Source organism: Carcharhinus amblyrhynchos, unplaced genomic scaffold (assembly GCF_965287045.1).
Source record: "Carcharhinus amblyrhynchos unplaced genomic scaffold, sCarAmb.v2.hapA scaffold_39, whole genome shotgun sequence".
NCBI classification, from domain to species: domain Eukaryota; kingdom Metazoa; phylum Chordata; class Chondrichthyes; order Carcharhiniformes; family Carcharhinidae; genus Carcharhinus; species Carcharhinus amblyrhynchos.
This window is the reverse complement of record NW_027649780.1, coordinates 7,226,338-7,243,410: the sequence shown is the minus strand read 5'-3', so window position 1 is coordinate 7,243,410 and position 17,073 is coordinate 7,226,338. Positions and strand designations below refer to the sequence as shown.

Here is a 17,073-nt window from a genome sequence, read left to right as displayed (position 1 = left end):
GTTTAAGGGCAATATTCCCTTCAAAAAAAGTAGTCATTGTTGCCTCCAGTTTATTGGAGTAAACGCCATAAACTTCAAGTTTCGTCGTGCGATTCTTTAATTTACTCACTGGGTTTAGAATCCATTTTTCTTAAATTGTTGATCATTACAGAGATCTTAACAGTTCATTTAAAGTCCCAAGTTTTGACTCTCCATTTGAGTCTTTCTTTCCCTGTTGTTCTTGTCAAGCCAGGCAACGGAGCTGATGGCTGAATTTAGCTGCGAATAACAGGGCCAGTGCCCTGGTTGGAAAACTGCCATTGGCGTTGCACTAGTAGAGACAGGAAGGTGCTGGAGGACTGAGTGGGAAAAGGGCCTCCAAACAATTGTTATATCAGTCACTCAGAGCTAAAGAGAAACCTGTCTCCTTCAATACATATACAGGGAAGAGGCTGCAATGAAATCTGTCCCTTTCAACCTGTGCAAAAGCAGGCTGCAGGAGGAGTCCATTCAGCCCATTGTGTCCCTGCTATCTCTTTGAAAGGACTCTCATTTGAAACTGTTGAATTTATCCAACTGCTCTGCTCGTTCCCCACAGCCCTGCAAATTCTTCCCTTCCAAGTCTTTACCCTTTGGAAAGATTGTATTGATCTGCTTTCAGGGAAATCGGAACAACTTGCTGCGCCAAAATAAGATCTCATCTCCCCCTCTGCCTCCTTTGTCAATTACCTTAGAGAGACTCACTTTCTGTTAAAGAGCCTGCCAATCCCTCTCACCCACTTTCCCTAAACTGCATCAATCTCATCAGGAAATGTCCAGAAAGGTCAAATATTTTTACTGTTAAAACTTTATCAAACAGAACATGGTTAAAACAAACAGAAAATGACTTGAGCATCAAAGCCAACCAGAGTAAAAGGATATTCACAACGTTCTGGACACAAATGGTTTCTCTTTAATTCATCTGTAGCCTGTTCCCTGCCCTCTTTGTGGTAAAGGCAGAATTCTCTGGATAGTAAATTTAAAAAGAAGTTTATTGAATGAAAAAGTTTTACTGAACAGCTTTAAGACATTGACTTTTACAACTTCATGTGGGTGATCAGTCTGTAGAAGCGTAACCCTCTCTGGCTCCTTCTTTCACAGGAATTCAGCCTCGGGAGTCTGGCTCCTTCTCTGACAGGAATTTCCTTGGAACTCAGCCTCAGGAGTCTTCAATATTGGCTCGCAAGGAAGACCTTCAGAACCTCTACTTTTATCCCCAAAGTGATGATTACCTCATGTCAGAGTTGGGCCTGTTGTATCAGGACAATTGGTCAATTTGATCAGTAGATTAATTTAACTGGATCCTCAATTACTGACACCACCTTCTCTTAGAGAGGAATACAAGAGAACTGGTTCATACTATCCCTTTAGCTGATTCTGTACAATCCCTTATTTACACAGTTTCAAATGTTGAGGCTAATCAGAGCTTGAAGGTCTCTCTCTCACCAGTACATTTATCCTCATGCACATTCTTTATACACACAGCAATTAAGCTTTTACAGCAAATAAAACTCAATCTTTTACTATAACTACTGATTTGTTATTCATTGATTAACTATAACTCATTTAAGGCTAATGACTTTCTCATTTGTTAATGACTGGTAGCTAATAAATAACGACCAGATGGGGCAGCTCTCTTCACTAAATCACCACTCCAACTGCTCCTCTGGAAACAATGAGGTCGAACCCTCTAACCTTTTAAAGGAACAAAAACCTTCCCAGGTCTCACTGGGCCCTACTTCTGGTTTTACACTCCCGACTTAGGAAAAAAAACTGAGAAAAGTAAGGTAAAATATCCCTCTTCCCGACAAGCTCTCGTCACTGAATCACCACTCCAACTGCTCCTCTGGAAACAATGAGATCAGTTGGAGATTGGGGCAGAGAGATGGCAGATGGAGTTTAATCCAGACAAATGTGAGGTAATGCATTTTGGTAGGTCTAACACAAATAAGAAATATAAAGTAAATGGCAGAACCCTTAAGAGTATTGATAGGCAGAGGGATCTGGGTGTACAGGTACACAGGTCACTGAAAGTGGCAATGTAGGTGGAGAAGGTAGTCAAGAAGGCATACGCCATGCTTGTCTTCATTGGCTGGGGCATTGAGTTGAAAAACTGGCAACTCATGTTACAACTTTATAGAAGCCTAGTTAGGCCGCACTTGGAATATAGTGTTCAATTCTGGTCGCCACACCACCAGGAGGATGTGAAGGCTTTGGAGAGGGTACAGAAAATATTTACCAGGATGTTGCCTGGTGTGGAGGATATTATCTATGAGGAAAAGTTGGAGAAACTTGGTTTGTTTTGACTGGAATGACGGAGGTTGAGGGGAGACCTGATAGAAGTCTACAAGATTATGAGAGGCATGGACGGAGTGGATCGTCAGAAGCTTTTTCCCAGGGTGGAAGAGTCAATTACAAGGGGGAACAGGTTTAAAGGAGATGTACGAGGTAGATCTTTTACGTGAGGGAGAAAGGAATAGAAGGATATGCTGATGGGGGAAGATGAAGAGGGGTGGGTGGACGATCATGTGGAGCATAAATACTGACACAGACCAATTGAGCTGACTGGCCTGGCCCTGTGCTGTAGCCTCAATAGAACACAGACAAATGTATTTATTTTAGATCTACCTGTAGTGGTAAGAAAAACATTATTTACTATCCAGGATTAAATAAATGTCCTTCATCAGTTTGTGTGTGTCATTTCAGTGGAAATGTGCTTTCCCAGGCTCAAAGAGCATCAGCCCACTGGAAGCAAAATTATGAGACCAGCCAGTCCAGCAGAAAGAAACCCTCCGACCCTCTCACTTCACCCACTGTCAGAATGAACAGGGTTCAGTCCTGGATGTGATTAACAGCAGCAATAACAGCAGAATCCATAAGTGATCACTTGTGAGCTCGTTGATGTCTCAGCAGGAGTGATAAACTGGTGAATTTCTTCCCAGACACAGCAGCTGTGAATGGACTGGTGGATCATCAGTTCCTGAGAGCTTTTGAAACTATTCCCACAGTCAGAGCATTTAAAGGGTCTCTCCCGGGTGTGAGGGACATTGTGCATCAGCAGCTGGGGTATCGAGTGAATCCTTTCGCACACACAGAGCAGGTGAATGGTCTCTCCCAGAATGAACTCGCTGGTGTCTCCGCAGTGTGCATGCTCTTCCAAACCTCTTTGTGCAGAGACAGCAGCTGAACGGTCTCTCCCCAGTGTGAATGCGCTGGTGGTCTATCAGATGCTCAGAAATTTTGAAGCTACTCCCACAGTCAGAACATTTAAAGGGTCTTTCCTGGGAGTGAGTGACTTTGTGTCTCTGCAGGCTGGATAACCGAGTGAATCCATTCCCACACTCGGAGCAGGTGAATGGTCTCTCCCCGCTGTGAACTCGCTGGTGGGTCAGCAGGCTGGATGACTGAGTGAATCCCTTCCCACACTCGGTGCAGGTAAATGGTCTCTCCTCAGTGTGAAGACGCTGGTGTGTCAACAGGGTGTATGACTGACTGAATCCCTTCCCACACACAGAGCAGGTGAACGGTCTCTCCCTGGTGTGAACTCGCTGGTGTCTCTGCAGCGTGGATGACCTCTTAAACCTCTTTGAACAGAGAGAGCAGCTGAACGGTCTGTCCTCAGTGTGAATGCGCTGGTGGGACACAAGTTCCCCAGAAATTCTGAATTCACTCCCACAGTCCGAGCATTTAAAGGGCCTCTCACTGGTGTGAGTGACTTTATGACTCAGCAGGTTGGATAAATTAGTGAATCCCTTCCCACACACAGAGCAGGTGAATGGCCTCTCTCCGGTGTGAACTCGCTGGTGTGTCAGCAGGGCAGATAACTGAGTGAATCCCTTCCCACAGTCAGAGCAAGTGAATGGTCTCTCTCTGGAGTGAACTCGCTGGTGGTTCCGCAGGTTTGATGGTGATCTAAATCTCATTGAGCAGTGAGAGCAGCTGAATGGTCTGTCCTCAGTGTGAGTGCGCTGATGGGACATCAGATCCCGAGAACTTTTGAAGCAACTCTCACAGTCCGAGCATTTAAAGGGTCTCTCATTGGTGTGAGTGACTTTGTGTGTCAGCAGGGCGGATGACCGAAAGAATCCCTTCCCACACACACTGCAGGTGAACGGTCTCTCCCCAGTGCGAACTCGCTGGTGTCTCCGCAGTGTGGATGACCATTTAAATTTCATTGTGCAGTGAGAGCAGCTGAATGGTCTCTCCTCACTGTGACTGCGCTGGTGGGACACCAGTTCTCCAGAGCTTTTGAATCCGCTCCCACAGTCAGAGCATTTAAAGGGTCTCTCATTGGTGTGAGTGAGATTGTGACTCTGCAGGTGGGAGAACTTAATGTATCCCTTCCCACAGACTGAGCAGGTGAAGGGTCTCTCCCGAGTGTGACTCCGTTGATGAATTTCCAAATCACAGGGCAACATGAATCCTTGTCCACAATCATCACATTTCCACAGTTTCTCCATGGTGCATGTGTCCTTGTGACTCGCCAGGTTTGAAGATCAGTTGAATCCCTGTCCACACACAGAACACATGTACAGTCTCTCTCCACTGTAACCAGTGCAATGTTGTTTCAGCCTGTGTAACCGGTAAAGCTCTTTCCACTATCAGTGCACTGGAACACCCTCACTCGGGTGTGTTCCAGTCACACTGATGTTTAAAATCTCCTGAAGCAAACAGATCAGAGAAACATTGCTTTTCTAGATTCAAAGCTTGATGATATTCAGGTCCCAATAAATCAAATGACTCTATCAAATCTTCATGTGACGTTTAGTTTGAAATTTCTGTCAGTAAATCCTCACCTCTTGATATCTATGAAAGGAATTTACAACAGACATCAGTGTCAGTACAGGATAGAAATTCAGAACAGACAATTCTAGTGTCTATGGAACATTCTTTCCTTTCTCATTCCCCAAAAGCTGTCAATCTCCATCCCACACACACTCCCTCAATTCTCACTCTGCTCTCCTGCATATACCACCTCCCAAGTCTATTGATTCAGGCTGATTAACGGATCCATGCTGACTACTCTCTGTATTGGACACAGAGATCTGAAAATCTACGCGTAACGACCGGCCTACACGCTAGGAATTAAAATCTGTGCCATATGCGGGACTGAATTACTGGATTGGGAGAAGAGAAGGATGTGGGGAAGATTTTTACTTCAGTGCAGAAAGGTCATTACCTGGAACCCGCTGCCTCATGCAAATGATCCATGATTAATCTTCAAGCTGACAGCCACGTTAAAGTTTTACATTTGGATATAAATGAGCAGCCTGGTGATGTGTGTATTACCTGGTTACAAATACATGAAGAATGTGAGGAGGGTTTTTATTTAGGCAGCGGGTGGGGACCTGGAAGTTCAAAATTGAACCTGAAACTTGAAAGGGGGAGAAAAGAAGTGTTTTACTCACAGATGGTGGAGAAAGGAGGAGGTTTGAGTCTGTCTGAAGCTCAATCTTCATTCAGAGAAAGAGAGCAGCAGCAGCAGCTTCGCTGGGTAGGAATGAACAAGCTCATTGTCCAACTTCCGTATTCAGGGAGCTCTGATTGGCTGGAGGACCAGACTCTTTCCGGTCCTCCAACTCTTTCCATTGGTCAACATCTTAGCATACCGGACAGGGGAGGGCACTCCCCCGCACATGCGCAACTTCCCCTCTCCCTTGGACATGCGCAGTCCCGGGCTGGGGGAGATTGCTGAGCGGCTTCTCGCTCTGGCCGGAGCCGCCAGCCGCTTGTCTGGAAACCTTGGCTCGAGGAGGGGGAGGAGAACAATGGGTGGGGGCGGGGCTCCCGGGTCGCGCTCCGGAGATCCCACCCCCTGTAAACTTCCTCCTGTCTGCAACATCTGTGAGTGAAACACTTTCCTTTCTCCCCCTTTCCATTTCTCATTCTGGGGGAAACTGGGGACTTGCAGCAACTGAAGGGCAAGGAAGTGAATCCAGTCTGTATATTCCACACATTGTCAGTCCAGTCAGATAGACAGATATCTGTCTGGCAGCCTGCATGGAGATTTTCAGCTCTCTGTGTTCAGGACAGGAAGCAGTGAGCATGGATCTGTCAATCAGCACCTTCAGGAGAATTGGGAGGGTGAATATTAGATACAGCAGAGTGAGAATGGAGGGAGAGTGTGTGGGATGGGGATTTACAGCTTTTGGGGAAATGAGACAGGAAAGAATGTTCCATAGAAACTAGAATTGTCTGTTCTGAATTTCTATCCTATATTGAAAGTGATGAATTTTGTTAACTCCTTTTACAGGATATCGGAAGGTGAGGATTTTAAAGACAGAAATCTCAAATCAAACATCACATCAACATCTGGCAGTCACTCAAATCATCAGGACCTGAATGCTATCGGCCTTTGAATCTAGAAGGAGAAATGTTTCTCTGTCCTGTCTGCTTTTGCAGTCTTGAAATATCAGTGTGACTGGAACAGGACTGGCACACACACACACACACAAAATTAACTGAGATTTTCCCATGCATTGACTGTGGAAAGAGCTTCTCAGTTACACAGCTGTAAAAAAATTGCACCATCACAGCAGGGCATCATCATCTTGTTCTGTGTGAGACTTCAACTCAGAGTCAAACCTGGAGCAACACAAGGACACCTCCAACATGGAGAAACCGTGGAAATGTGGGGACTGTGGGAAGGGTTGCAAAAGCCCCTCTGAGCTGCAAACTCATCAACGTATTCACACTGGAGAGAAGCCGTACTGCTGCTCTGTGTGTGGGAAGGGGTTCACTCGGTTATCTCATCTGCAGCGACATCGACTGGTTCACACTGGAGAAAGAGCGTTCATCTGCTTTGAGTGTGGGGATGGATTCGCTAATTTACCCAGTCTGCAGAGACACCAGCGCATTCACACTGGAGAGAGACCATTCACCTGCTCAGTGTGTGGAAAAGGATTTATGCAGTTATCCAACCTGTCGAAACACAAAATCACTCACAGCAATGAGAGACCCTTTAAATGCTCTCACTGTGAGAGTGGTTTCAAAAGCTCTCGGGAACTGAAGATCCATCAGCGCATTCACACTGGGGAGAGACCGTTCAGCTGCTCTCACTGCACAAAGAGATTTAGGACGTCATCCCACCTGCGGGAGCACCAGAGAATTCACACCAGAGAGAGACCATTCACCTGCTCTGTGTGTGGGAAAGGATTCACTCATTCATCCAGCCTGCTGAGCCACAATCTCACTCACACCCAGGACAGACCTTTTAAATGCTCTGATTGTGGACGTGGTTTCAAACGTTCTCGGGATCTGATGATCCACCAGCGCATTCACACTGAGGAGAGACCGTTCAGCTGTTCTCTCTGCACAAAGACGTTCAAAACCTCATCCAATCTGCAGCAACACCAGCGAGTTCACACTGGGGAGAGACCGTTCATCTGCTGTTTGTGTGGGAAGGGATTCACTCAGTCATCCAGTATGCGGAGACACCAGCAAGTTCACAATTGATAATTGGTGTTGGATTCTGCTGTTATTGTTGCTGTTAATCACATCCAGGACTGAACCATGTTCATTCTGATAGTTGGTGAAATGGGAGGGTCGGAGGGTTTCTTTCTGCTGGACTGACTGGTCTCATGACTTTGCTTCCAGTGGGCTGATGCTCTTTGAGCCTGGGAGAGCACATTTCCACTGAAATGACCCACAAAAGCTGATGAAGAACATTTTATCCTGGACAGTAAATAGTGTTTTTCCCCCCACTTCAGGTAGATCTAAAATAAATACTGAAAAAACTGGAAAAATGCAGCAGGTCTGGCAGCATCTGTGGAGAGAGAAACAGAGTTAGCATTTCACACTGCTGGATTGGGAATCAGTCTAGTAAACCTCCTCTGAAATGGTTCCATGGTATTTATAAAATAAGACAGCACAGTGGTTTGCACTGCTACCTCCCAACACCGGGGACCCAGGTTCAATTCCAGCCTGGGTCACTGTCTGTGTGGAGGTTGCATGTTCTCCCTGTGTCTGTGTGGGTTTCCTCCAGATGCTCTGGTTTCCTCCCACAGTCCAAAGATGTGTGGGTTAGGTTGATTGGCTATGCTATATTGGCCCTTAGTATCAGGCGGACTAGCCAGAGTAAATGCATGTGGTTATGGGAATAGGGCCTGGGTAGGATTGTATTTGCTACAGACTTGATGGACAGAATGGCCTCTGGCTGTACTGCAGGGATTCTACAATCCTTTGTTTAATAGGAGACAAAAACTGCACCCAGTATTCAAGATGCAGTCTCAGCAACACCCTGTATAACTGAAGCATAATATCTTTACTTCTGTGTTCAATTTCTCTCGTAATAAAGGATTGCATTCCATATGTAAGAATATTGGTTTGCTTGAACTAAGATTTATGGGATTCACTTGTTTACAACAACCTCCCTAACCATAAATCACCCAGGTTCCAGTGACTTAACCATATGGCAAAAAAGAACACTTTAAATGGTGAATTCAGAAAGTTTATTCACCATTAAAAATGTAACAAGTCAGAAAGACAAAAAAAGCAAAGTATCGATCGACAGTAAAGGAGAAAGCTTAACTTTAATTTCTCTCCATCCCTCTCAGACCAGGACATGAAGTGGTGGTTGTGAAGACATGGATAACTTATGAAATCAACAGCTCCCAACACCTCTCTGAAGGACAGAGTGGTTAGCACTACTGCCTCACAGCTCCAGTGACCAGGGTTTGAGTTCCGCCTTGGGTCACTGTCTGTAAGGAGTCTGCACATTCTCCCCCTGTCTGTGTGGGTTTTTTCCCAAAGTCCAAAGGACTTGCTGGTTAGGTGCATTGAGCGTTTTCCCTCAGTTTACCCGAACAGGCACTAGAGTGTTGCAACTGAGGGATTTTCAGAGTAACTTCATTGCAGTATGAATGTAAGCCTATGTGTGACACTAATAAATAAACTTTAAAAACCTTGAACTTTTAAAACCTCTTGTCAAATTGGTTTCTTGAATCCATTTTTTAAAACTTTCAAAATGTAGAAAGCCCAGCTCAGCCAATTGTTGGGAATTAGCCAATTGCGGTCTATAACTTGTCAATATTGAAATTAGTTTGGTTTTTAGATAATTACACACATTGTCTGAATTTTAAGACAATTCTTTCTCTCAACCGATATCTGTTAGCTTGGGGTAGCCTGAGTGTCAACTATTAATTGGTTAACATCAGTCAGTGTTGAGACATCTGAACTGGAGCGTATTCATTTCCTTCAATCAATGTTAACAATGTTTTAAAGTTTATTTATTAGTGTCACCAGTAGTCTGACATTAACACTGCAATGAAGTTACTGGGAAAATCCCCGACTCCGACATCTGTTCAGGTACATAAGAACATAAGAAATAGGAGCAGGAGTAGGCCATCTAGCCCTTCGAGCCTGCCCCGCCATTCAATAAGATCATGGCTGATCTGTCGTGGCTCAGTTCCACATTCCCGCCCTCTCCCCATAACCCTTAATCCCCTCTCTATCAAAAACCCATCAACCCGCGTCTTAAAAATATTTAGCGAGGTAGCCTCCACCACTTCAACGGGCAAAGAATTCCAGAGATTCACCACCCTTTGAGTGAAGAAGTTCCTCCTCAACTCCATTCTAAACCGCCCCCCCCTTTGTCTTGAGGCTGTGCCCTCTAGTCCTACTGTCCTACTTTCTGAGCGGGAAGAGCCTCTCCACCTCTATCCTATCCATCCCATTCATCATCTTATACGTCTCAATGAGATCTCCCCTCATTCTTCTAAACGCTAACGAGTACAAGCCTAGTTTATTCAGCCTCTCCTCATAGCTCAACCCCCTCAACTCCGGCATCAGCCTAGTAAACCTCCTCTGCACTCCCTCCAAGGCCAAAATATCCTTGCGTAAGTACGGCGCCCAAAACTGCACACAGTACTCCAGCTGCGGCCTCACCAATGCCCTATACAGCTGCAGCAAGACCTCCCTACTTTTATATTCAATCCCCCTCGCTATGAAGGCCAACATCCCATTTGCCTTCCTGACCACCTGCTGCACCTGCAAGCTGGGTTTTTGCGACTCATGCACAAGGACCCCGAGGTCCCTCTGCACCGTCGCCTGCTGCAGTTTTTCGCCACGTAAGTAATAATCCTTCCTACCATTATTCCTACCAAAGTGGACCACCTCACACTTGCCAACATTAAATTCCATTTGCCATTTCCTGGCCCATTCGCCCAGACTATCTGGATCCTTCTGCAGACTCTCCACACCCTCCGCACAATTTGCCGTTCCACCAATCTTGGTGTCATCAGCAAATTTCGACACCATACACTCGGTTCCCTCCTCCAGATCATCTATATAAATGGTAAATAGCTGAGGCCCCAGCACCGACCCCTGGGGCACCCCACTAGTCACCATCCGCCAATCCGAATAGCACCCATTGACCCCCACTCTCTGCCTCCTATTTGACAACCAATCCTCTATCCACGCTAACACCCTATCCCCAACTCCCTGTCCCCTGACCTTCTGCAATAACCTCTTGTGAGGTACACTGAGGGAGAATTTAGCATGGCCAGTCCACCTAACCCATATGTCTTTTGGACTGTGGGAACAAACTGGAGCACCCAGAGGAAACCCATGCAGACAAAGGGAGAACATACAGACTCTGCATAGTCACCCGAGCTGGGAATTGAACCCAGGTCCCTGGCGCTCTGAGGCAGCAGTGCTAACCACTGTGGCACTGTGCCATCCTAACAAGTCTCATTACCTGATTTTTTTTATTCTGTTGTCCTCAGAAGGGAACATCTTATAATCCCCACAGCATTTTAACCATTCTTAATGTTTATAATTCTAAAAGATATAAACTTTGCTGTTCAAATTTACATTTCCAGCCTTTTTAACATGTGTAGTAATGAATCATTTATTCTTTAATTGTCTCACAATTCAAGCTGTCTATTTAACTAATCTGCGATCCCATTGTGGGAACTTCAGTCCACAAATAAGGAAGTCAAATGTGTTGTTCAAAGCAGAATGTTCTGGATATAAATAAATAACAAAGTTTAAAAAACAGTGGTAAACAAAAGGAAACAGGAGCATTACAATCAGCCTGGAATTGCAAACTGAAACCCTGCCCAAAGCCCTCACGTGTTCAGAAGGGAGAAAGGTTGAGAAGAACATTCTGTAACACTTCTCCTAACCTTAAATTTCAATCCACCATCAGGACAGAAATACAACAAAACTAATGTCTTTAACGATTCGGAGCCCTGTCAGGACCTTTGCAGTTGCACTGCGACCTGTATAATACCACTGGTAAATCTTGTAATGGTGTTTCTGGAATGGGAGATGAAGGGGTAATTTGAGAATTTGTACATGAATGTTCCTCTTCCACTCCCACAGCAGAGTCAACTGAATAATGCCTGAGGTGTAAGTACACCCACAGTGCAGTTAGGGAGGGATTTCCAGCTACACATTCCAGACTTTCACTAGACTGTAGGTGGATACCAAATTGATATATTCCATTCAACCACATTATTCCAATTTCTTTATTGTCCAGGAAAGTATATTCACAGATCTTTAAAACAGAAATTAAACATTCCCATTTAATTTCAGGTATTAACATTTTCTGTTGTTTATTGTTGATGTCAGGCTCGGGTTGTTCCTCTTGGAGAAAAGGAGGCTGAGGGGAGATTTGATAGAGGCGGACAAGAGTGAGGAAGAATATTGTGATGCTGTGAATGGTAATGACCTGGAACTCGCTGTCTGTGAAGGTGGAAGAAGTGGAGACAATAAACAATTACAAAGGAAATTGGATGGGCATTTCAGGGGTTTTCAAACAGAAATGCTGACTAAATATCTCTTAACTTCCAGCCTGGGCTCGATTCCTGGCTTGGGTCACTTCTGTTTGGAGTTTGCACATTCTCATTGTGTCTGCATGTGTTTCCTCCAGGTGCTCCGGTTTCCTCTCCAAATCTAAAGATGTGCAGGTTAGGTGGATTGGCCATGCTAAATTGCCCCTTAGGTGTTAGGGGGAACCAGCTAAGGTAAATGCATGGAGTTATGGGGATAGGGCATGGGTGGGATTGTGGTCTGTGCAGAGTCAACGGGCTGAATGGCCTCCTTCTGCACCGTAGGGATTCGATGATTCCTAACACCCTGTCACTCTGTGATCCTTGTGAAATTTAAAACTAGGTATTCACAACAGGACTCAAAGAGCATCAGCCCACTGGAGGCAGAGTCGTGAGACCGGCCAGTCCAGCAGAAAGAAACCCTCCCCATTGACCAGCAGTGAGAATGAACAAAATGCAGTTCTGGATGTAATTGAGAGCAGAAACAATAACAGCAGAATCCAACCTGGAATATTATTCATGAATGTGCTGATGTCTCAGCAGGGTAAATGAATCTCTGAATTCCTTCCCACATTGAGAGCAGGTGAACGGCCTCTCTCCAATGTGAACTCGCTGGTGTCTCAGCAGGTGGGATGAAACTCTGAAGCCCTTCCCACACTGAGAGCAGGTAAAGGGCCTCTCCCCAGTGTGAAGTCGATGGTGTGCCAGCTGGGTGGATAACTGAGCGAATCTCTTCCCACACTGAGAGCAGGTGAACGGCCTCTCCCCAGTGTGAACTCGCTCATGTGCCCGCAGGGTGGATGAATGACTGAATCCCTTCCCACACTGAGGGCAGCTGTACGGCCTCTCCCCAGTGTGAACTCGCTGGTGTGTCTGCAAGTGGGATAACTGAATGAATCCCTCCCCACACTGACAGCAGATGAACGGTCTCTCCCCAGTGTGAACTCGCTGGTGTGTCCGCAGGTTAGATAACCGAGTGAATCCCTCCCCACACTGAGAGCAGGTGAACGGTTTCTCCCCAGTGTGAATTCGCTGGTGTGTCTGCAGATCAGATGAGTGAGTGAATTCCTTCTCACACACACAGCAGGTGAACGGTCTCTCCCCGGTGTGAACTCGCTGGTGCCTCTGCAGACTGGATGAATGACTGAATCCCTTCGCACACACATGGCAGGTGAATGGTCTCTCCCCAGTGTGACTGCGACGATGAATTTCCAGATCAGATGGGACTTTGAATCCCTTCCCACAGTCCCCACATTTCCACGGTTTCTCCATGGTGCGGGTGTCCCTGTGACTCTCTGGGTTAAACAATCAGTTAAATCTCACACGGGTACAGTCTCTCCCCGCTGTGAATGCTGTGATGTATTTTCAGGCTGTGCACCTGATTAAAACTCTTTCCATACTCTGCACTGGAACACTCTCACTCGGGGGTGTGTTTGTGTGTCTTGGTGCTTTTCCAGTCACACAGACATTTAAAAACTTTTGAAGCAGAAAAACAGAGAAACATTTTTTCTTCTAGAATTAAATTCTCGATAATATTCAAGTCTTGATAAACTGAATGACTCTGTCAGATGTTGATGTGATGTTGTTTTGAGTATTTGTCTGTAAATCCTCATCTTCTGATATCCTGTAAAAGAAATTTACAAAAGTAATTATTGTAAGTACAGTAAATTCAGAACAGACAATTCTAATTTCTTTCCTCTCTCATTCCCCAAAAGCTGTAAATCTCCATCCCACACGCTCTCCCTCCGTTCTCACTCTGCTGTATCTAATATTCACCCTCCCAATTCTCCTGAAGGTTCTGATTCAGACCGATTGACAGATCTATGTGAACTGCTTCCGACCTGAGACACAGAGAGCTGAAAATCTCCATGCAGGCTGCCTGACAAGTATATGTCTATATGACTGGACTAACAATGTGTGGAATGTACAGAGTGGATTCACTTATTTTCTATTCAGTGGCTAAGGGCGGACAAGTTGCCAGGACCCAATCGTGTCCTTGTTTTTGTGTGGTGACCAGATTTGCACACAGTATTCTAGCTGTGTATTGTGCATAACTCCATCATAACCTCCTTCTCTTATATTCTATGCCTCAGCTAACGAAGGGAAGTATCCCAAATCCCTTCTTAACCATTTCATTAATCTATTCTGCTATCTTCAGGGTCTGATGGACATGCACCCCAAGATTCTTCTGGTCCTCTGTACTTCCTGGGACCAACCATTCATTGTATGTTCCCTTGTCTTGTTAGTTCTCCTGAAATGAATTATGTCATACCTTCCAGGGTTAAATTGAATTTGCCATTGCTCAGTTCATCTAACCAGCCCATTTGCACCCTGTTATAATCTGAGGCTTTGCTCCTCATCATTTATCACATTTATGAAATTACTGATCATAATTCTGACACATTCGGATCAGTAAGGCTAGGCCTTACGATGGCACAGTGGTTTGCATTGCTGCATCACAGCGCCAGGGACTCGGGTTCAATTCTGATCTCGGGTCACTGTCTGTGTGAAGTTGCACATTCTCCCGTGTGTGTGTGGGTTTCCTCCAGGTATTCCGGTTTCCTCACACAATCCAAAGATGTGCAGGTTAGGTTGATTGCCTATGGCAAATTGACCCTAGTGTCAGGTGGATTATCAGGATAATCTGAGGGGTTCAGGAAAGAGGGCTTGGGACTGTAGTCAATGCAGACTTGATGGGCTGAATGGCCTCCTTCTGCACTGTAGGGATTCTATGATTAATGTGCACAATATTAATTTACTCTCCCCTTAACTGTCAGCCATCTCCTGGGGAAAACGGCCCTTTAATTGTCAACATTAGAAAACAGACCATCCTTTTAGTCAGACAAATAAATGTGTCAAGCTGAGGGAGCAAAGGATGTCAATGAGTTTCAGAGAGAGAGAGAGACCTGGGCCAACCTTTCCAGAGGCTACACTCTCCCTGGATTCACTTCCTTTCCCTTCAGTTGCTCCAAGTCCCCAATTTCCCCCAGAATGAGAAAAGAAATGGAAAGGGGGTGGAGGTGAAAGAAAGCGTTTTACTCACAGATGTTGCTGACAGGAGAAGTTTGAGTCTGTCTGAGGCTCAGTCTTCACTCAGGGAGAGGAACCAGCAGCAACTTTGCTGGGCAGGAATGGAAGCTCCATGCAGGGATTGACACAAGGCCCAGGCTCTGATTGGCTGGAGGACCAGCTCCCATCCGGTCCTCCACGCGTTGCCATTGGTCAATCTCCCGCATGTCGACAATGAGGGGGCGGAACCCGAGCCCACGTGAGGGTGGGCGGGGCTTTGACCGCCAGCCGCGCTGAGCTGGTGTCCAATCCGCAGTGTCTTGCTTCTGTAACCAGTGGTATTGCTGCCAATGGGACAGTGTGTGCTGGGAACGTCCTTGTGACGTCACAATGGAGCCGTGCCTGACTCAGCCAATAGTAATCACTCTGCTCCGCGGTGACGTCTCCAGGTTCAGGCGCGCGGGCCCGGGAGCCCCGCCCCCGCCCATTGTTCCCTCAGTCTGTACATTCCACACATTGTCAGTCCAGTCAGATAGACAGATATCTGTCTGGCAGCCTGCATGGAGACTTTCAGCTCTCTGTATCCAGGACAGAATGTGGAGATGCTGGTGTTGGACTGGTGTAAACACAGTAAGAAGTCTCACAACACCAGGTTAAAGTCCAACCAGTTTATTTGATAGTATTCCCACAAGCTTTCGGAAACGGTGATCCTTCGTCAGGTGTGTGGAAGGTTCTGGTCAGTGAAAGGCATATAAAGACACACACAATTTACAGAATCCTGATTAGAATGCAAGTTGCATTAACTCACACTGTCATACTAGGATGCTACTGGGGCTTGATGGTTTGGATATAAAGAGAGGCTGGATAGACTGGGACTTTTTTTCTCTAGAACGTAGGATGTTTGGGGTGAACTTATAGAGATCTATAAAATAATGAGGGGCACAGATCAGCTAGATAGTCAACATTCTTTCCCAAATGTAGGGGAGTCTAAAACTAGAGGGTATAGGTTTAAGGTGAGAGGGGAGAGATACAAAAGGGTCCAGAGGGGCATTTTTTTCACACAGATTGTGGTAAGTGTCTGGAAAAAGATGCCAGAGGTACTAATAGAGGTGGGTACAATTTTGTATTTTAAAAAGCATTTAGAGAGTTACAAGGGTAAGAGGGATATCGAGGGGATTATGGGCCAAATGTGAACAATTGGGACTAGCACAGGAGTTAAAAAAGGGGCAGCATGGACAAGTTGGGCTGAAGGGCCCATTTCCATGCTGTAAACCTCGATGACTCTATGGCTAAATCAACTGTCTGCTGAAAGGTTAACTTTTCTACAGAATCTAAAGGGGTGGGGAGTGAGAGAAGAAATTTGGCATACACTTACATCATTTTTACATAATTTTAAAAAAACTTCTCTAACAACAAAAGTTGATTTTAAAATTCATCTATTAATTTTTTTGTTCGCTTCCTCAACCTAATTAATAGTTTTTGTTAGGGATGGGTAACTTCTGCTCTTTCTAAATCGTTCACACATTTTGTTAATTCTGCATGGGCTCAGAGATTCAGAACCCAGACTTTATCATCCTTATCATTTTTCTCCTTTTTCCACCATTCCCTCTGTTTTGTGGGAGGGTTGTGGGGATTTAAGTAAAATACTGCAGATGCTGGATTCTGAAACAAAAACAGAAAATGCTGGGAAATCTCAGCACCTGTGAAAAATGGAGCCAAAGTTTTGATACTGGATGACCCTTAATAACAGCTCTTATGAAGTATCATCCAGACTAAAAACGTTGGCTCTATTCTCTAATCATTTTATCGATACATTTGTTGTTCTTAGTTTTAGGTTTCAAGTGAGAGGGGAGAGTTACAAAAGGGTCCAGAGGGGCAATTTTTCACTCAGATGGTGGTGAGTGTCTGGAACAAGGCAATATTAGAGGCAGGGACAATCCTTTTTTTTTGAAAAGCATTTAGACATTTACATGGGTATAGAGGGATATGGACAAAATATGGGCAATTGGGATTAGCTTAGTAGTAAAAACTGAGTGACATGGATACATTGGGCCAAAGGGCCTGTTTCCATGCTGTAAATCTCTATACCTCTATAACTTCCTAACACCCTGCCACTCTGTGATCCTTGTGAAATTTGAAACCAGGTATTCACAACAAGACTCAAAGATCATCAGCCCACTGGAGTCAAAGTCATGACACTGGCCAGTCCAGCAGAAAGAAATCCTCTGACCGTCCCCATTGATCAACTGTGAGAATGAACAAAATGCAGTCC

At 45.3% G+C, this 17,073-nt stretch overlaps 4 protein-coding genes across 4 annotated transcripts in view; 2 read left to right on the top strand and 2 right to left on the bottom strand.

Moving 5' to 3' along the window:
• Nucleotides 1-17,073, top strand: part of LOC145363729 (uncharacterized) — a 356,716-nt gene that overhangs the window by 65,044 nt on the left and 274,599 nt on the right. The window lies entirely within an intron of this gene.
• On the bottom strand, nt 2,675-4,483 carry LOC145363632 (uncharacterized). The gene has a single exon (XM_080218823.1). It carries the CDS (start codon nt 4,476-4,478, stop codon nt 3,036-3,038), a length of 1,443 nt encoding a protein of 480 aa, XP_080074949.1. The 5' UTR covers nt 4,479-4,483; the 3' UTR covers nt 2,675-3,035.
• Nucleotides 5,805-7,885, top strand: LOC145363702 (uncharacterized). Its single transcript, XM_080218931.1, has 2 exons — nt 5,805-5,862; nt 6,272-7,885. Exon 2 carries the CDS (start codon nt 6,631-6,633, stop codon nt 7,471-7,473), a length of 843 nt encoding a protein of 280 aa, XP_080075057.1. The 5' UTR covers nt 5,805-5,862; nt 6,272-6,630; the 3' UTR covers nt 7,474-7,885.
• Nucleotides 11,504-17,073, bottom strand: part of LOC145363586 (uncharacterized) — a 31,346-nt gene continuing 25,776 nt past the window's right edge. The window contains exons 6-7 of the mRNA XM_080218770.1: nt 13,287-13,304; nt 11,504-12,915 (exon numbers count right to left, since the gene is read on the bottom strand). Coding sequence (XP_080074896.1) covers nt 12,306-12,915; nt 13,287-13,304 — 628 coding nt within the window. The 3' untranslated portion in view covers nt 11,504-12,305. The remainder of the gene's footprint in view (nt 12,916-13,286; nt 13,305-17,073) is intronic.